At 42.4% G+C, this 21,148-nt stretch overlaps 1 protein-coding gene across 1 annotated transcript; it reads left to right on the top strand.

Annotated features, from left to right (window-relative positions):
* Positions 1 to 3,677: 3,677 nt before the first annotated feature.
* LOC308287035 (von Willebrand factor A domain-containing protein 1-like) lies at positions 3,678 to 19,694 on the top strand (the record flags this gene model as incomplete). Its single annotated transcript, XM_080728156.1, has 9 exons — positions 3,678 to 3,756; positions 6,542 to 6,568; positions 9,652 to 9,954; positions 10,403 to 10,663; positions 12,256 to 12,415; positions 13,193 to 13,350; positions 14,578 to 14,850; positions 15,559 to 15,846; positions 19,633 to 19,694. 9 exons carry the CDS (start codon positions 3,678 to 3,680, stop codon positions 19,692 to 19,694), a joined length of 1,611 nt encoding a protein of 536 aa, XP_080584282.1.
* Positions 19,695 to 21,148: the final 1,454 nt, after the last annotated feature.

The raw sequence follows: 21,148 nt of genomic DNA, 5'->3' as shown, positions 1-21,148 counted from the left end.
CGCATGTGCGAATACACGCGCACACTCTCACACATGCACGTACGCACACACACACACACATGCACAGACGCACACAGGATGATTTCCTGCCTATCTCAGTTTCTAAATGAAATGGTTTCATTGCCAAGTCAGTGAAATTGCTTCCTGCGTATACCAAATCCTCAGTTGATGGAGCTGAAGGGCAGAGTACACATACTAATATACTCTGCAGTAAGCAGAAAAAACTAAAGAAAAACACACAAAATAAACATGTCAGCAGAACGCACCCTTTTAAAATCATCATCCACTCCACCTCCCACTTTCCAGCAGTGGTAGAAAAAGTACTCACATTATTTACTTGAAGATGGAGTGACATGGCCAAAACAGCTAATTAAATTAATTTATTGTAGTTACTGTACTGAAAGTAGTACTTTCTGTACAGTAACTAAAATAAATTAATTTGATTGGGCTAATATGGGGGGAGGGGCGGAGTCGATTATCCATATCATTATCTTTTGAAACTGCCCCAAAAAAAGCTGTCCGAGGTGTGTTTCCGACTTTCTAAACCAACTTTAAAACTATCAGTTCTAGGGGTAAAAACTATATAGCATTCGCTATAAAATCAATGGTTAGACCGGTAAAAAAGTACATGTCTTCTTCAAAAAAGGTGTCAGAGATTAGTTACGAAGGGTCAACACGCTTCTCCCCGTCTATGAGACGGTTTTGTCGGCCATACCCTGCTGTGTCTTCCCCTAAACCTGACTGGAGGACCTGTCCGGGACACCGGAGCAAGCTTAGAACGAGCGTCCAGCGATCTCCTCCTCCTCGGCAGCTCTGAGCCCTTTTAGCATATATGTCCTGCTGTCTCGGAGGACTGAGGTCCGTGGCTCATACACTCTGTGTGTGTAGCCTGTGTGTGTGTACACACACAATAGCTCTCCAAAATAGCCTTGCGGTGCGGCGCTGCTACACGCTAACAACAACCCATCACGTTGTGCGCGGCACGGCACGGCGGACGAAGTATACATTCACTGCTAACTGATACGGCCCCGCCTCCTTTTCAGACTGTTTAAAGAAACACCACGTGACCTACTGTATCATAATGTTAAATTTCGGCCGGTGTCGCCACTCCTTTAAGTAAACGTATCAATACCGGTACTGCAAACCGGTAAAAGTTACAAGAATTCAAAATTCACTTGAGTAAAAAGTACAAAGGTATTGGTATCAAAAGTAGAAAGTAGCCTACTCATGATGTAGAATGTCCCAGAATTGTTTTCAAATAAAATGTTTAAAAAATCTTTTGAAACTTCCAGCTTCTGTACTAGCGTGTTTGAATACAGTATAGACCTCATATACACACTGACTAGGAGTGTAACGATACATTTTAAGAGCAGTACGATGCGCATCACGATACATGGTTGACGATTCGATACATGGACGATATTGGTTCATTCATGGCGATATGATACGATTCAAATGTATTATTATGGATATAAATAAGTAAACACAGTGATTCTCTGGCAAATAAATGGACATTGTACAGTATTTCAACACTTATGGACAAACCTGCACCTTTAAATGAACACAGAGATTACACACATGTATTGATAGACCAAGAGTAGCTATATGGAATGGAAAAGTAATTAGACCCCTCTTTTACATGTTCTTCTTAAAATTGCTAAATACAGTACAAGGAACAAATACTTAGTTTCCATACATTCGATTATTTGTATTGCAAAACGATTCGATAGCGATTATGTGCAGTGTAAAATGAAACAATACGATACAAAGCCAAACAATACGGTATTTTGCTGTTTGCACATCGATATAGTAGATCGTTGCAAATTAAAATTGATTTTTTGATGGTTACTATATCGTTACACCCCTAACATTGACTGATCCTCCTATTATGTTTCCCTGTCTGATAACAGATGCTGTGTGGTGTTTATTGTAAACCCGAGACTGAGTGAATGGTTTTCTGTGCTGCCAATGTTGCCATGTCTGCTTATTATTATAAGCGACTTTGGGCTTGTCTATCTGTAAAGCTTGTAAATAATTGGTAGTTGTGGGTTGCGTTTATTTTTATTTTTATGGGGCTTGTGTCTAGAGTGTATAGTTGCTTATTTGGGCTTGCTTCCTAAATTATGTTCAAACCAGTGGCTCTCAAACATTGTCAAATCAAGGACTGCCCGTCTGCCCCAGATTAATATGTATTTGTCCACAGACTCCCGCCCTCCAAATCTGTATAATTTGTGCCAGCTATTACAGTATGTTAGCTTTACACGTATGTAGATCTGCCTTTTTCAAATATCTGCTGCAAATAGGTTCAATGTGACCTATATAGTCACTTCTTTTGGGCTTGTTTTCATATACCTCTCTCATAATCTGGCAACAAATCTCTGTACCTGCCCATACCTGCTCTTTCTCTCTCGTTGCACTCCAGTGGAACTGCAGATCTGTCAAGCAAAATTGTGGTTTTCTGAACTGAAGAAGTGCGGAACTTACTGGTCTCACAGGGGTGAAAGTGGTTTGAAATTCCGGAACTGTCATAAATTGGCCGCGCGGAAAAAAATTGGGAGGCTCTAACCCCCCAAAACCCCTGAAATGCATAGAAAACTGCATTTTGGCCTAGTTATACACACAATAAAAACACTACAGGTCCTACACCTGAATTAGGCAACCGCATTACACTTACTGTAACATGAAACATGATTGAAATCCTAAAGGAAATATCTATAATAAGCCTCTTCATATTGTTCATTGTTCCATACAGAAGGGTAAGCATATATAGGCCTATATATTATTATTATATTTATTATATTATTATATATATTATTATTAATATTATTATAACCAGTTATCTAAAGTAACTAAGTACATTTACTAAAGTACTGTATTTAAGTACAGGTTTTAAGTATAGCCTAGCCTACTTTACTGGAGTATTTCCAATACTTTTAATTCTACTCCACTACATCTCCCATTCCCAGATGCAGAATAGAATCATTTTGGTCTATTCTGCATCTAGCTTAAGGCTGCATCGCATCCAGGCACAGACACGAGGGGCTGGCATTTTGGCTGGCATTTCGGCTGGCATTTCGACTACCAAAATTTAATTCCTGGCTACGCCCCTGGACTATACAATACTCACCAGATCTCATCAAATCAATGCATTCTTCCTTGTTGTAATAATAATGTAACATAGTCCCAAATGTCCAAGAGGGGCCAAAGTCCAAAGTCCTGACAAAAACAACAGAACAGTGTTTGAGGCAGAAAGGAGCGAAGGAGGAGTGGTAGAATGAGGAGGAGGAGGTTTGACTATAAAGTGCACTGTAGTGAAAAACCAGCGTGGGAGAGAGGAAAGGGGAGCTAGAACAAACCACAAACCACCTAGCATTTGATCTTCTGAGGGGAAATATGCATCTCGTGATACAGGTGTTAACAAGCAAAGGAAAGTTGTTGTTTTATCACAAGGTTTGAATAACAGTCTGCGGGGCTATTTTATTCAATATTTATAACTTAGCAGCACAGTAGGCCAACCTACTCTTATTATTTTTCAGCATAAGAAGGCAGATCTGTCAGAGAAGAGTGCGCAATGGACTCTACACTGGTGAAAGAAGAAACAGCTGGAACTGGAAGTCTAACTTGTTGCGTGTGATTTAAAACTGGCATCCATGCCTTTTTAATGCTGTCTTACAACAATGAAGTGGTATTTACTCGCCTCTCTGATCCTTGTGGCCCTGCCGCTGACGAGCAACATGCTGGATGTCCCTGACACAGGTGAGCCTACTCTACATCATGACTTGAAGTGCAACCGGTCTGTAGATTTCAAGTCCATGTACTGTATATACTTCCGTCGTATGACGGTAGCGCTCGTAGAATGTACCAGATCTATATACAGTATAGCTTATACTGTATATTGCTATAGCTTATAGATATAAACCATTATCTATAGCTTATAGATCTCTCTCTCTCTCTCTCTCTCTGTGTATGTGTGTGTGTGTGTGTGTGTGTGTGTGTGTGTGTGTGTGTGTGTGTGTGTGTGAGTGTGTGTGTGTGTGCGCGCGCGCGCGCGCGTTTGTGTGGCTTAAACAGGATTTTATGATCTTACAGAATAAGCCATGGGTTTATCATTTGTGCTTTAGTGACATATGGTTTCGATTGTTCTTAATGAATGGCTACACCACAGGTAAGTGTAGGTATACAAACATGCATAATTATGAAAGTGTGTTGGCATACACACAGGCTATAAGTGTAGGTATACAAACAAGCATAATTGTGAAAGTGTGTTGCCATACATTTGGGCTACTATTGAAAGGCCTGTTATTCACTCATTTACCTGTCATGGGGGTACATTATACATGCCACCTTACTTCTTCTGGGACAACATTTAGGATACTTTTAATGTACATTTGATCTCAAAGGTTAGACCAGACTGACACATGATTATTGAGAAAAGGTTGTGACAACAAACCCCAGCTTCCTTGACATAATAAAAAATGTGATGGATGATAGCCACAACTAATTAAAAGTAAACATTTGACCTACTGTATTAGCCTCTGGGTTTTGACTGGAAACTCATATAAACCTCATGAGGCTTACTGTATACGGAATCTGTGGAATGTTCCTTCTTACTTTTTTTTTTGTCGCCTCCCGCCGGAAAATGTACCCACAGAATGATTCTGTATAATTTTTAATTGCACCATCCATCACAAAAGCAACAAAGCTTTATAGTACCTTAACATTCCCCTGAAACACATTCAAAGCATCTGTGATGTGACTAGAGATGCTCTGCGTCCGCGCATAAAGATATGAACACATTTTTATGCATTCATATCCCAAGATATCCCTCCCAACGGAGGCTCAGAGACTTTTGGCACAATTTGAAACTAATCAAGTACCAGTCAGATGACATGCCCAACTCTCTCTCTCTCTTTCTCTCTCTCTCTCTCTCTCTCTCTCTCTCTCTCTCTCTCTCTCTCTCTCTCTCTCCCTCGCTGTCTCTCTCCCTCCCTGTCTCTCTCCCTCTCTCACTCTCACACACAAGCACTCATTCACATGCACCTTTCTCCTGTGGAATGCAAAAAATGGCACCGGTGGTTGCACACTCCTCCTCTTCTCCATCAACGACAGTAATCTCTCCACTTCATCTTTCAGATATCATGCTGCGCTAGCCCGCTCTCTCTCACCAAGCGCTGTTCATTTCAACGGTCCATTTTTTGGTGGAAGCTTCTGATGTTTCTATCATCTGTGTGTTGTGTGTGTGTGTGTGTGTGTGTGTGTGTGTGTGTGCGTGCGTGCGTGCGTGCGTGCGTGCGTGCGTGCGTGCGTGCGTGCGTGCGCGTGCGTGCGCGTGCGTGCGCGTGCGTGGTGTGTTGTAGAAACACTGTACATACAAACAGAGCAATTACCTTAAACCAGGGGTCTTCAACAGGTGGTCCGGGACCCCTAGGGGGTCCTCCAAATCTTTGTGTGATAGAAACTTTTTTTTCTCCTTTTTTATATTAACCACTTGAACCCTATTGTCCATATTCTGAGAACTTTACTGTGAGGCGTTGTGAGCTTGTAGATCTGCTATTTCAGGCTAGCTTGTAGATTGGCTATTTTCGGCAAAGAAGTTTGATGTAGAGGGGAAAAAGAGCAGACTATAAGTACAGAGTGAAAGGTCAAGCTTATTAAGTATTGACGGTTCAAGTGGTTAAATATCTGAAAACACAAATTGTCATGAATCCAAAATACACTGATGATTGTGCCGTCAAATGATTAAACTATATGGTATCTATGGGTTGTGGGGGTCCCTGTTTCATCTCTCTCTCGACTAAGGGGTCAGGGGTTGAGCACAACATTTGCTATGTGGATATATAGGCCAACAATTCCTGACAGCAAAGCAAATGCACATAATTGACTTAATTTTTATGGTTTTTGCAAGTTATATGCCTCAGTTACGTATGTAACATCTCTGGGAACGCATCATTTCTATTCTCTTCAGTTTTGTTTTGGTTGTATATTGTTCCACTTTCGCTTTCGTTAACGCGTGAGTGCGTGCATGTGTGGCGTGCATGCATGTGTGTCATTCTGTCTCCACTCTCTCCACTGTCTCTCTACCTCTGTATCTCTGTCCCTCTCTCTCTCTCTCTCACTCTCTCTCTCTCTCTCTCTCTCTCTCTCTCTCTCTCTCTCTCTGTCCCTATGTATCTCTGTCCCTCTCTCTCTCTCTCTCTCTCTCTCTCTCTCACTCTCTCTCTCTCTCTCTCTCTCTCTCTCTCTCTCTCTCTCTCTCTCTCTCTGTCCCTATGTCTCTCTGTCCCTCAATGTCTCTCGTCCTGCTGCCTCTCTAATCGCTCTAATCTCAGTAAATTGTTATCTGTGCTTTTAGGCAGCTGGTCTGGCTGATGCCTCTTCCTCTGATCGCTCTCTCTCCTCTCGTTTCCCCTCGTTTCCTCTACTTTATAGTGCTCCTTGTTTACTTGCTGGCTCCCTGTGAAAGGTTTAATGACTGTGGACCATTATCATTGCAAGAAAGTATTGGGTGTGTTGTGTTCTGTGTTGTGTTCTGCATCTGCAGAGATCTTCAGATGGTGGAAGGGAAGCCGTGTGAACGACACACAAGGGAGAAAGTGATGCAACATGCATGCATGATCAACGATCTAGCTAGGGACTAAATTAGAAATGAGTGTGTGTGTGTGTGTGTGTGTGTGTGTGTGTGTGCATGCGTGCGTGCGTGTGTGACTGTGTGTGTGTGTGTGTGTGTGTGTGTGTGTGTGTGTGTGTGTGTGTGTGTGTGTCTGTGTGTGTGTGTGTGTGTGTGTGTGTGTGTGTGTGTGTGTGTGTGCGCGCGCGCAGCTGCGCACGCGTGCATGCGTTTGTGCACGTGAGTTTGTGTGCGTGCGTGCATTTGTGTGCCTGCTATCCATTAACACAGTCAACTGTGTTAATGTAATTTACACTTATTGATTATCTGTTCTCCTTCTTGAGGTTTAAAAGCAGAGACATCAAACATGTTCAGCTTGAACCCCCCGAGGCCTGCCTAACAATAATGTGAACGTGTTCTGTGGCATTTACTTCCAATCTGATATGGTGGAACAGGTAGGATTTATTTACCCATAGCAAAGCAAAGACATGTCAGTGCAACTCCAGCAATTAGCAGCACACCACCACCACTGTAATGCTTGGTGTTGTTGGCATGGTTATCATATAAAGACCTCAAAACAGTGATGTGGGCAAAGACATGGTTAAAACTGTGTTTATGGTCATAAACCATATACTGTATATATTCTGTATCAGTGGCAAATGTATTTACGCGTTACCAGTGGTGTAAAGTACCTAAGTACAAGTACTGTACTTAAGTAAAATTACTTAGGTAATTTTACTTACTTGGGTAATTTCACCTGAATGAACACAATGCTCATTACTAGGCCTCATTTTCTGATAAGCAATTGCAGTCAATTTTGTCATGGGGAAAAACACGCTCTATAATTTGCAATAAATGTGTGTGTGTGTGTGTGTGTAGGGGGAGATACCTCCCCCTACACACACACACACACACACACACACACACACACACACACACACACACACACACACACACACACACACACACACACACACACAGTTTAAGTAAAATCACATGTTTATCATTATTACAAAACAATACTACTTCAGATTTCGTCCATTTGAAAATAGCAGATCTACAATGCAGCTCACAATGCGTCACGATGCAAGGCATTGTGAGCTTGAAGGACACAAAAGATTTGTCATACATTTTGAACTTGTTAAATGGGACATTCTACCCAATGAGTACTTTTACTTTTGGTACGTTAAGTATATTTTATTTACTCAAATAGATTTTGTTTCCGGACTTGTACTCATATTTCTATACTGCAGTATTGATAAAAGTAAAAAATGTGAGTACTTTTCCCCACCACTGCGAAAGACACGCGTTATCAAGTATGGTAGCTGTTTTATCATATTGGTGGTTTCCAGGAGGAAGTCACTTGAATGAATGAAGATAGATCACACACATGGCTGACTGTTACCGTGATTTTATTTGTTTTGTTTCTCTCTCTCTGCATGTGTGTGTGTGTGTGTGTGTGTGTGTGTGTGTGTGTGTGTGTGTGTGTGTGTGTGTGTGTGTGTGTGTGTGTGTGTGTGTGTGTGTGTGTGTGTGTGTGTGTGTATCTGTGTGTGTGTGTGTGTGTGTGTGTGTGTGTGTGTGTGTGTGTGTGTGTGTGTGTGTGTGTGTGTGTGGTGGGGGGTATAGGAAGTTCTATTTATTGCAAATTATAGTGTGTTTTTTTCCCCGTGACGAAATTGACTGCAATTGCTTCTCAGAAAATGAGGCCTAGTAATGAGCATGTGTTCATTCAGGTGGTGAGAGAGAAGCCAGGCTTCTCAATCTGTTTTAAATATTTTTTCACTTTCCCTCGTGCCATATATTCTATGGCATCATCATCTATACCAGACATCAGGGACGTGCTGGGCCCCTGATTCAGCCCGGGAAAAAGAGTTGTAGAGGCCCTCATTGCGCGCTATAGAGAGAGATCTCTCTCTATAGCGCTGCTGCTACTCAAAGATTTGCCATTTCAGATCATGACAAGTGACAAGCCAGTGGGCCAATTACATGAGTTATATTTTGTCGTTGTCGGGTGGAAACCTTGTATGTCCAAAACCGTTTGTTTTTTTATTTATCATTTTTAAAATGATTTAAACTAGTGAAAACAGCCGATCTACAAGCACACGCCTCGCACCGCGAGGCGTTGTGTGCTTGTAGATCTGCTGTTTTCACTACTTTTGTGTGATGGCCTTGTATGGTGAAGCAGGGCTTTGCTTTGCGAAAAAATGTACACATTTGAAACTTGGAGATAAAAGGTTTTTGCCCGACAGTGACAATTTACTTTGTTGGCCGCCCAGACCCCAAAATGGAACAAAGGCAGACATTTTATTTTAATTTTTTTCCTAATGGCCGGCCTGGACCGGCCGGTAATGAACCGGCCGTTCGGGAGTTGTCCCAATTTTCCCAATGGCCAGCACGTCCCTGCCAGACATTGTCAAGGACAATAACAGAGTTTCTGACATTAATAGGGGCTGTCTTGCCTCTGTCCCCTTTCCAGGAATGTAAACCTCAGACCATTGTTTTGTATTGTATTTGTGGTAGTTGTTGCGCGTTGTGCTTCACCACTACGAAAGGCTTGTAGTATATTTGAAAACTATATCATAGACACAACAAAGATGATCATATCTGATGGAAATTACGTAGGGGTTGTTAAAAAAGAAATCCAGCCTCTGAAAGGAAAGAGTCAACATATCTTCCTCAAAGGATTCATCATGGTGCTGGGAAGTAACTTCCCAGAGAACATATTAGCCTAGGCCAAGGCTACAGGTGTTAACTAGAACTGCACTCTGTCGAGGTGCCAACTTGTGCCTCGTGCACAAGTAGGCCTTACGCCATGAGGTGCGCTCACCACACTGGCATCACCAGGAAAGCTGGTCCCTCATTGGCTGTTAATGATGATGTTGCCAGAAATGCTGGTCCCTGATTGGGCTACGGGCTTAAACACACACAGCTACCTACCTACATACGCAGCCGAACACAGTACTAATAACGCAGTAATAAAGTAAAGACCACTATTGTGTTTTAATATTAAATAGCTGTTGATATTCCCTCTGTTCTGCTAGCTCTGAACTGCTGTGAAGGAGACATTCTCCTCCTGCTGGACTCCTCGGGAAGCGTCTCGTCCTACGAGTCCTCGCGCCTGTTGCGCTTCGTGGCCGACCTCCTCAGCCCCTTCTCCCTGGGCCCGGGGCACGTGAGAGTGGCTCTGCTGCAGGTGAGCACCAACCCTCGCTTGGAGTTCGGCCTGGGCACCCACCAGACCCAGGGAGGCCTGAAGAGGGCTCTGCTCGGCACCAAACAGCTCCTGGGAGACACCAACACCGAGGCGGCCCTCAGACTCGCCCGGCAGCACCTCCTGGCAGCAGGCACGTGCACACATAGACATCAAAGGGGGCTTGAGCCTCTGCCCTTTTATCCATCTGTAAAAAGTACCCTCTCCAGACCATGAATGCAGTTTTTACTTTGGCGAAAGAAATGCAAATGCCCTCTTTCCATGCCATGCCATACATGAAGGCAGCATTCAAGATAATTGCCTTGTCCAAACTCTCCTGAACATGAATGCAGCATCTTATGTTGAAAGAATAGCCCTCTCTGTGTAGAAATCCATGCCATTACACCACATCTCCAGTATTGACTTGATTATGCTTAGTTCAGCGTGGTATCAAGCACCGAAAATAGCCGTCCTCCAAGCTCACAACACGTTGCAGCGCGACGCGTTGTGAACTTGGAGGTCTGCTATTTTTGATATTTTCACCAAAATGCCCTTTTCAGCCCCTGCCTCTCTAACGTTCTCTGCACGTCCCTGCCTGGCAGGAGGAGCACAACCAGAACAGGAACCGGCGGCGCTCCCAAAGGTCCTGGTGTGGTTGACCGACGGGGTAGATCCTGGCGATGTGGACGGGCCGATGTCGGAGCTGAAGAGAGACGGAGTGGCCGTGCTGGCCGTGTCCACGGGACATGGGAACTTCAAGGTTCTGCAACGCTCTGTGACACCGCCGGTCGAGTCTCACCTCTACTTTGTGGATATCGATGACATCAGTCTCATCACAGAGGATCTGAGGGAGGCCATCATTGGTGTGTGCATTTCATACATTATGCACGTGTCGTGTGTTGTACACGTCTTGCATACGGTTAGTTGTTGAACCTGATAAGAATCGTCATACAGTACTAATAGTTCAGTCAGATAACTCACATAATACCAGTGTGAATATAATATGTGATGCAGTGCAGGCATTCAGGCTCTGATACGTATTACTCCCTGTTTAGAGGGACAACCATTAAAGACCTAGTGAAATGGCTTTTCTGGGCATTTTATTTTGAAGTTTCAGTCTGAAACGCAAGCCTGTCTGTATCTGAACCAAATTGATACTTTACAGTAAAAAAAAGTATCTTTGCCACCACTGACACTGAGTCAGACGACAGGCTGTCTGTCCACAGCTGCCGCACAACGTCACGGCATGTAAACACGGCGGTGTCGGCTCGGAATGAGTCAACAAGACAACAACCCATGGCTAAAATACTAAAATGGAATATATATATCCGACTAAAACCATTGAAAATACAAATATGATAAAACACTACATTTTAAGAAACTACCCTAAAATCTAAAGAACTGTCCGGCTTGTGAGGGAGAAGCAGGAAACACATTACACAGTGAGTGTAACGGCGAGTGGTCTGCTGAGTGCTGACTGCTCTCAATGCAAGTACAGTGAAACCACGCCCCCCTGATTCAAATCTATATGAAACAATCATTAATATTAATTAGATATGCCTACCGGTATGTCACACCACAGAAATATGTAATGAGTGGCGCCAAATATTTATTTTCTACCCAGAAACTGGAACTGTACACAGAAATAGCTACAGAAAGAGCAGCTCTTAATCCACAAGCCTATGGGCAAATTGAACCATATCATTGCTCCCTAGTCACAAGTGACTCATTGATATAACATATATTTATAGAAAAAGTGATTTGGGGTTTCATGCACCTTTAAGTGGTTAAGATCAGGGAGATTACAACATCCGCCATGAGAACACAAAAGCCACAGCTATAAGGTGGCGGTGGGTGAAAAGAAGCAAAAATACAGTGGAATAGTTTTTCAAATGGATTGACCGCATCACATGAGTCATGACTAGGGATGGAGCTGGATGGAGATTTTTATTGATAATGAGCAGCTTATCGATCCTGCTTATTGAGCTAGGCTTTTATCAAGCCCACTATTGAGCGTTTTCTAATATTATTATATTGTGGAAAACCGTGAGACGACAAATTCTGAACAGAACTACACATAGGGTTATGGAAGCAGAAACCAGCAGAAACCCATTTCTCTGCAGAGGTGATAGATTGTAGTCTGGTACTGAGGTGGCAGAGGTGCTAAGGGGAAGCATTTTTAGACAGAACTTGTTATGTTCAATTACAGATTGTGCTGTCAGAGTGCCATTTTTCCAGTAATGGCGAGTGCCAAAGTGCAGCCATCTCATCGAGCCTCTGTGTTGACCTGTCTTCCAATTCAATATGATTCAAACAGGCTTTATTGGCACGAGAGAACATACGTTTACATGATCAACCAAAGAAAATATGAAACAAAACTAAGAAGAATGTTTGTACAATGTGTGTGTTCAACTCTTCCTCTGTGTTCTGTTCTCTCCCATTGTCTCCACTCTAGAAATTATCCGCGCCGAGCGTTTGCGTGTGGTGCATGTGTCCTCCCATAGTGCCGTGCTGCAGTGGCGCCCTGTCCTGAGCGCAGACACTGGTTACTATCAACTCCGCTATAATTGTGTTCGGAAAACAGAAAGAGAACACCTTTCTGGTGCACGAAGCAGGTGCAGTGGTGGACAAAGTACTTAACCTTACCCCAGTATTCTCACATGTTATGTATGTAGTGGAGTGAAAGTCAAAAGAATAGATGCTCCAAAAAAATTACTTAAAGGGACATTTCACTTTCAAAAAAACGTTTGGTCGTTTTATCATCTAATAAGGCTTTTATGAACAGACAGATTTTAGTTCGCTTGATTCAATATTTAGATATTTGATGTAAATGTTATCAGACCCTCCTCCTGCAGGACGCCTCCCCATACACACCCATTGTAACTTCACACTCCATTTTAACCATGATAGATTCATTAAAAACAGACAGTATTCTTTCTGGTGACTCATACTACCCTCGTAATACGTGAGCAGGCCATGTCTTTTCGATAACCTTTTTCATTTATTTTTAATATTTCTTTATTGTATAAAACTTTTTCCATTTTCCCAAAGAATTATTAAAAATAAATGAAGAAAGTTATTGAGAAAACATAGCCTGCTCACGTATTAGGAGGGTAGTATGAGTCACCAGAAAAAATAATGGGTGTTTTTAATGAATCTATCATGGTTAAAATGGAGTTACAATGGGTGTGTATTGGGAGAGGCCCTATCCTGGAGGGCCTGATAACATTTACATCAAATATCTCAATATTGAATATTGAATTAAAAACTGTTCAAGGTGTTCATAAAAGCCTGATTAGATGATAAAATGACCAAAAATTTTTTTTGAAAGTGGAATATAAGTACAGTATTCAAGTAAATGTACTTTGTGACTGTCCACCACTGACCAGCAGGTGTACTGGCCAGCAACACAAACGCACCCAGCCGGGAGACTCCAGCCGGGCAGAGCTGACCAACCTGCTGTCTGACACCACCTACACTGCTTCCCTCACCCCGGAATCCAACCAGCACTTTCTAAACACACTCTCTGTTACCTTCACCACATTGCCAGGTGAGTTTAGATCAGGGGTCTTTAACATTTTCAAGCCAAGGACCCCTTAGTTGAGAGAGAGAGATGAAGCAGGGACCGCCACAACCTGTTCAGAGATTCCTTATAGTTTAATTGTTTTGACAGCACAATCATCAGTGTATTTTGGATTCGTGTCAATTTGTGTTTTCAGATATTTAACCACTTGAACTGTCAATACTTAATAAACTTGACCTTTCTGCTCTTTTTCCCCTCTACGCTAAAGCTCTTTGCTTTAGCCGATCGCCGATCTACAAGCTCACAACGCCTTGCAGCGCGAGGAGTTGTGAGCTTGTGGATCTGCTATTTTTGGTTAAAGTTCTCAGAATCTCAGAACACCACCGTTCAAGTGGTTAATATAAAAAAAGGAGAAAAATGTCTCTATCACACAAAGATTTGGAGGACCCCTTGTAGTTACTCTGAGGACCCCCTAGAGAGACTAGGACAGTCAGGTATATCGAAACCAAGACTGAAGTGGGCTTTGTGTGTGGTGAGTGGAGAATGACAGTTTAACTAGGTGGAAAAATACAGTAAGGCTTGAGAAATGTGCCTGCAGAGCCGAGATATTCAATATGCTGAACTCTCGCCAGAGGGCAGAGGCTGCGCTTGGTTGGGTTCCAACTGAGCTGGGGTAGCTGCTGGATTTGTCATAATCTAGGGTGCTTGATGCCTAAAAACCCATTAAATTAGCCTGGAAGCCTATCGGTTACACCCTGAAAACTGTGAAAGCATATGAGTCATTTTTGATAGTGTGTGTGTGTGTGTGTGTGTGTGTGTGTGTGTGTGTGTGTGTGTGTGTGTGTGTGTGTGTGTGTGTGTGTGTGTGTGTGTGTGTGTGTGTGTGTGCGCGCGTGTGTGCGCGTGTGCGTGAGTGCGTTCCTATCCCTTTTCTGATTTGACAAAATAATGATCATGTGGATCTATACATTACTATACTTATGATGATGATGCCATCATGCTACTCCAAACCACATTGTTTCTTCAGGAAGAGTATTTTCTAGTGTGAAGTGAGCTCTCACTTCAGCTTCACACTAGAAAATACTGTTCCTGAACACCGCTCATTTCACAGGGTGTGATTTATTTTTAACCACGCTTCCCAATGCCAGTGCGTGTTTATCTCAAGGTGTTGCGCAGAAACACAGCTGTCAAATAAATTCCCTTTTCTATATACACAGAAATGTACCTACCTATCAATACCTCCTCTCGTTCCAGAGGTAACAAGTCCGGCGGTGGTTTCGGTGTCGGACTCGGGCCCTCACCAGGTCCGTGTGAGCTGGGGTCCGCTGCAGCCTGCTGTGCAGAGGTACAGGGTGGAGTATGGCGTCATCCCAAGTGGACACGTTCAGACCGTGACACTGCACAGTCACCAGAACTCCACCCTGCTCACCGGTCTGGAGCCAGGCACCACCTACCTGGTGACGGTCAGCGCTCTGTATGCAACGGGCAAAGAGAAGGCCATGTCTGTCAAAGCGTGCACTCAGGAAGGTACGGTTTTAGAATTTTAAGTGCCCTTACCTTGGTAAGGGCATGGTCACACTGCACTTTTATTCTACCTAATGCATTGACAGAATCCGCTCTCATAGGTAGAATAAGGCACGGTCAAACCAGACTATGGCTGCCGGCTAATTAACTAAGGTTATTTGCAGCCAGCACAGCACATACAAAAAAACTGAGTAGCTTGCAGCGCATTCTGTCCAAATAACAAGTGACGCACCTATCACTCACTTTCAGGACCCGCCCTGTAGCTATACAACACACGTAGCTACAACCGGTTGTCGCTTCCTGAGTCTTGGGACAGTCCGCCTTTGACCCGATTGGACAGAGGGCGGAAAGCAGCATCTGCGTCGAGAATGTATCTGCTTCAAATAGACAAGGCGTATAGAACATAAACACCAAGTTGTGCGTGGCACATGGAAAGATGCGCTAGACCATTAAACCATGCCATTCCATGCAGAATCCACCCTCATAGGTAGAATAAAAGTGCGGTGCAGAAATACTCCTGTTACAAGTGAAATTCTGGTATTTAAAATGTACTTGAGTAAATAAAAGTACTGGTCAGCATATACTTCAAAATACCAAAAGTAAAAGTACTCATTTACTCAGAATGTCCCATTTTGAATAAATAATGGACCTTGACATGAAAAAGGTTGAAAACCACTGCTATCAATATTTTACCCCCGCACTACCCTATAGGAGCACTCCCAGCACTGGCCGACCTCCAGCTGACCCGTACGGGGCAAGAGGGGGCCGTGCAGGTAGAATGGCGTGGCCCAAAGGCTGACCTGAGAGGCTATTGGCTCAGCTGGGAGGCCGAAAGAAACACCCAGAGACCGTCGTCAAAGCCTGTGCTCTCTTCCGTATTCTTGCCGCCCGGGACGCAGCGGCACACACACCTCGCACCCAGCGGTCGGGTGTGTGTGTCCCCTGTCTACAGGTCTGGCAGAGGAGATGGGATATGCTGCACGGCAGAGAAGCAGACAGGTTTGTGCAAGCTAGTGATATTCATATCTGATTCCTACGTGAATGGATATATACAGCATATACTATATATACAGTATACCGGTATATAATCTTTATTTCAGACCTGTGGGTCCATATAAAATAAGACAGCTCATAAAGAAACAGCATACAAATACTGTACAAAAAATAGAGACAGTTCACTCAAGCACATTTCCATATTGGGCCCCTGGTTGGTTCCTAACGACTTGTGAGCCATGAAATATTTGAATAACTGAGCCAGACCTAATCTTCCAAGGGAACATGTTCTTTGTAATGGCATATTTGTCTGGCTCAGGAGGACAGTTGTCCGGATTTAAAATGCGTGTTTCCTAAACCCACCAGGATTGAGTTAAGACCCGCCTCGAGGAAACGCGAGGACTTCCACTCCACATGGAGTAAAGGCATGAAGACAATATAAAACTTGTAGGTTACTGAGAAAAGCCTGCATTTGCACAATGCACAGCTATTAATTTGTCACTACAGTGCTCAAAATAAAAACTCTTACTAATTATCAGTTAAATTGTTATAGTTTGGATATGGCTTTGGGCGTATTATGCTGCGTGTAATGGATCGGTAGGTAGTAGGTACAGTAGCCTATTGCTTTGCACTTGAGCGAGCAGCACTAACGTTCATACGCACTTTCATACTTAAGATTATTGAGAGGGGCGTTTCCGCGAGGCGGGTCTTAACTCAATCCTGGTGGGTTTAGGAAACAATAATCTTAAGTATGAAAGTGCGTATGAACGTTAGTGCTGCTCGCTCAAGTGAAGCAAGCACAGAACTAAAATTTCATATGACTGTCTAGTTGCTCTGTTCTGGTACCAAAAGCAACACGTTCTCAATAGGATTCCATTCATTTCCCCCGAACTTTTACATTTCTTACCTTAATAAACATTGTCATAAATACTTTATGGTTCCTGTCGCTAGTTTAAAGCCTTGTTTCAATCATCATGATATGCGTTTTGTGAAAATATGGTCCAATTTATGTTATAATTGATGTTAAAGCAGGTATGCTGTAGGAGGGGCTTGTGATCATAGGCTTGTGATGATTCTTCTTCGTGTGCATTATTTTCGGCAAGCTCAAGACAAATGTCCCATGTATCCCTGCGGTTGCACGTGACCGTTGGCAGCCAATAGCATTCCTTGGGTAGTAAGACTATGGTCTGGCTATGCGAGGCTAGACCCCACCCTACACCACTCACACATACCCACACCAAGCTGTCAAGGGACAAGTCAAAATATTCAGGCAGTTAGATTAATTGAAAAACAATATAGAGGCTATTACGCCAATTCTTTCTGAGCCTGGATGTGTATCAATATTCAGAACAAATGACTAATGTCTAAATAATTATTATATACATGCATGGTGTGTCAGTGCTACTATATTGTACCACCAGAAAATAATTGCCTTTTCTGCCTCTGTCTCTCTCCTCTTTGTTCTTTCTAACAGACACAGTGAACCGTGGCTAGTAATTAAAAAGCTGTGGCAATGAAGCAGCTGATGTGAAGATAATTGGTGAAATCAAGTGTTTTAATGGCCGCACTGGGCTGGCAGCAGTAACCGACCCTTGCTCATTATTCATCATGACCACTGGTGTTGTAGCCGTAGCGCTCTCAAAGGACCAAGATGACGTTTCCTGGATTCTTCAGATCAAAGTAAAGCAGCTCATGCAGAATCAACAGCCCCTGATAATGAAATGTCCATGCCTAAGGCTACTACTACACAGTAACTAACAACAGAGATTATTTATCTCTTTTGTGAATTATTGAATGTTTTAATAATACCTTGTTTACTTTGTTTTGTATTTAACGTGCTACTCTCTTGTTGATGAGTTAATTTATGTAGATGTTCGGGGCGGGGGGAAAGCGCTTAAAGAGCGGGTGCCATGATTCCCCCCCCCCCCCCCTATAAAACATGATTATCTACTATTATGATTACACTAGGAGGAACATTTTTTCCAAAAAAGTGTACAGAAAGAGTTAAAATGATGTTTTTATGTGGCCACACCCACCAGTTCATTGGTATGCGTGGTTATCATGGTGGGTGGTGACCCAGCTGAAGTTAGCCACACCCACGTGTGTTGGGTGAATGATAATTAATTTAGGGGAGGGGTTGATTCTGTGATGTAATAAGTATCTGTGTTTTTGGACCGGCACGTTTGACCCCACAAGGTGGCAGCCTACAGCTAAAACCCAAATAGAAAGGCAATACATAATTGCTCATAACAACCACACCAGGGGGTCTAATGAAGTATACTGTGAACCTCCTAGACACATGAAAACCAGAAAAAGTACAAAACTATGGCACCGCCTCTTTGACATCCTGCTCAAGGCCAACATTAAAGCTGTACTGTGGAAGCTGCTCAACTAATGGTCAGTAGCGGTATTGCTTTTTCCGGCCGGAGTCGCCGCGGCGCGGACCACCGCGGCCGTCACGAGCACCTCCGCCTCGCCGATACGCATCCGTAGAGCCGTCTCCCGTCATTTTTAGACCAGGATTGAGGGAGTAGCAAGCAAGATTCCTTCACCAATGTAAACACAGTTGCTGAGGGAAGCTACTTCCTTTAGAGACAGCAAGACTCGCTGTGATTGGCCGGTGGTGTATGATCTGCCCTGTGATTGGCCGGTAGTGTATCATGTGGGAGATGACATAATTTTGCCGGGAAATTCTCCCCCCCTCACAACTCATAGAAAACATATAAAGAGAAGGCTTCAGAAGCTGAAAATAACAGAGTGGGTGTTCTAAAGCTTTAGCGATTTAACAGTTAGGACAATTTTAAGATTTGTTTTATAAAAAAAGTTACATGGTATAACTTTAAAACAATGTTTTAATCAAAACATGCTATTAGTTGATGTTTTAGCCAGAGGGGAGAGGTTTTTTCATACAAACCACATTATAGGGAAGCTTTCAAGATAGGTAAGCAATCTGGGAACCCATGCTATACAAACCTAGATGTTAGGTTAAATATGTAGAATTTGGTCCAATTTTGAACTGTTCATTAGTTCATTAGTTATTTGTTGAACTGTGCTTATATTTTTATAAGCTCTTATAGGCGGGTGGAGATAAGTTTTGTGGCAGCAAATGTAATGTTTTCAAAATATATATCTAACTATTAATTTACCAAATGTCTGTCCGTCCGGCATCCGCCATCTGACCACCTGTCTGCATGCTGACATCACTGATACTACACAGTGTCACCACCATGGTAACAGCAGCATGCTGAAATAATGCCCACATTTTGAGATGAGCATGCTGACATCACTGAATAAACAGTGTCGCCTCGCCACCATGGTAACAGCCGCATGCTGAAACAATGCCCAAATTTGGAGATGATGTCCGCCATCTGTCTGCATGCTGACATCACTGATAATAAACAGTGTCGCCTCCATGTTACATAACAGCAGCATGCTAAAACAATGCCTACATCACAGACAGGTATTGCACAACTGGACGTCAATGGTGACTGTTCTGCCCAACGGGTACCGGCCTGGGTTCTCCAACATTACTTATGAGACTCCTACATTCAATCCCTCATATACTGTGCACACCCCCGGGCACAGGACTAGTTATCAATTAAAGGAGTGTACCCTTTATATTTAAATGTTACTTTGAGAATTTCATTTTATTTATGTTGTAGAAAGGATATCATTAGTAGAGTGCAATTTCATTAAAACATTGCCATTTGGAAAAGTACATCATAACAACAACACAAATACTGTGACACTGTGTCTCTTCATATTAGTGCTCTCCCATTCTCTCGACTCTAGCTACGCTTCAAAGGAAGAGGGACAAACCCAGTAGGTGTTCCCTTTTCTTTGACGATGGCTAGCCAGATTGGCGCTCTCCAGTAAGGGAACTGGTCAGATATGTTAAAAAAATGGGCATTAAAATGACACTAATTAATAGCAATAAAATGCAAGTCTCTTGCACACCTACAAAGGCGACATGGTGCATATAGTCTACATTTAGGAGAAGACCAAATGACGGTCCAACGCACTGAAAAAACCTGCACAATGTCTTGCAATTGAAAGGTTTTTCATAAGAAATCACAACATTTAAGTCTGTATCAGGTTTATCATTTAGGGCACTGGTTCTCAAACTATTTTGGTTGCAGTACCCCCCCTTATACTGATTTCTGAAGCCAAGTACCCCCTTCCCCTGACTACAGCATTTTGCGTATAAAATTGACATCACAAGTCCAGTTCCAATGCCAATATGTTCAAAATAAAACAGCATCATGGCAAATAAACATTGCTTTCTATTCAATAACAATTTGGTTTTACAAATTTACAGATGAGAAGGTTCACACAAAGACTGGCAATGTTTTGTCATTACCCATAACAGTAAAATACATACCTGTATTGCCATTTTCTCCTGTACTCTCCGGTACCCCCATGTGAGAAACACTGAATTAGAGTAAGTAACCCTAACGCTAAAGATAACCTGTTGAAAGTCTAACAGACCGATTGATTGATTGATTGATTGATTGATTGATTGATTGATTACTTTACAGTTCAATACAAGACATTCAAACCTTTTAATTGCATTTAACGACAGTGATGTGTGGGAGTTGTTTCTTTTTCAGAAATGAACACAAAGTTAGCACAAAAGATATTCAAGAATAAGTAGATTTATTTATAAATTAAAAGCTCAGATGTCAATTTTGTCTAGACTCTAATGTTTTGCTTGTTTAAAGGGCCATCTAGTGGTTATCAGTTGTAATTACAAAAAAGCACCTATGCACAAATACCAAGTTGCATCAAACCACTTTGGGTAAGGCAAGTAAATTCAAAGTGCTTTGCATAAGGCATTTAATAAGATATACAGTATGTCATATATTCACCATCTGTTGGAGAGGGTGTGGACATCTGTTATGCTTTAAAAAAATGTAATAAAAAATACACTACATAAATTCGCATGAAGAAGTTAAAAGTGCAATTTTAAGAAGGCTGAAATGTATAATAAAATACAGTGGAGAACAAACTAAACGTATTTATTGTTTAACTGAATGCTGCCTTAAAGCATGTATGCATGTGGCAAGCATCTACCGGTATGTAACTTTTTGTTTTATGAATAGAATGTAATGTGTGATGATGGGAAGGCACCTTTAGCAATTTTTTTACATCATATTTTAGAAAATATATTAATGTTATCTCACAAAAATCTTTGTAGTTTGACAATTGCACTATACTCCCACTACGTCCACATTGGGAATCACTGATCCAGATTTCTTATTATCCAAGAGGATGAGGAAGGAGGATATACAGTAAGCCATGGAGGATT

The sequence above is a fragment of the Nannobrachium achirus genome, assembly GCF_963921795.1.
Source record: "Nannobrachium achirus genome assembly, chromosome: 6".
In the NCBI taxonomy this organism is placed as follows: domain Eukaryota; kingdom Metazoa; phylum Chordata; class Actinopteri; order Myctophiformes; family Myctophidae; genus Nannobrachium; species Nannobrachium achirus.
The sequence above is the reverse complement of the archived record's forward strand: the minus strand, read 5'-3'. Positions and strand labels throughout refer to the sequence as shown.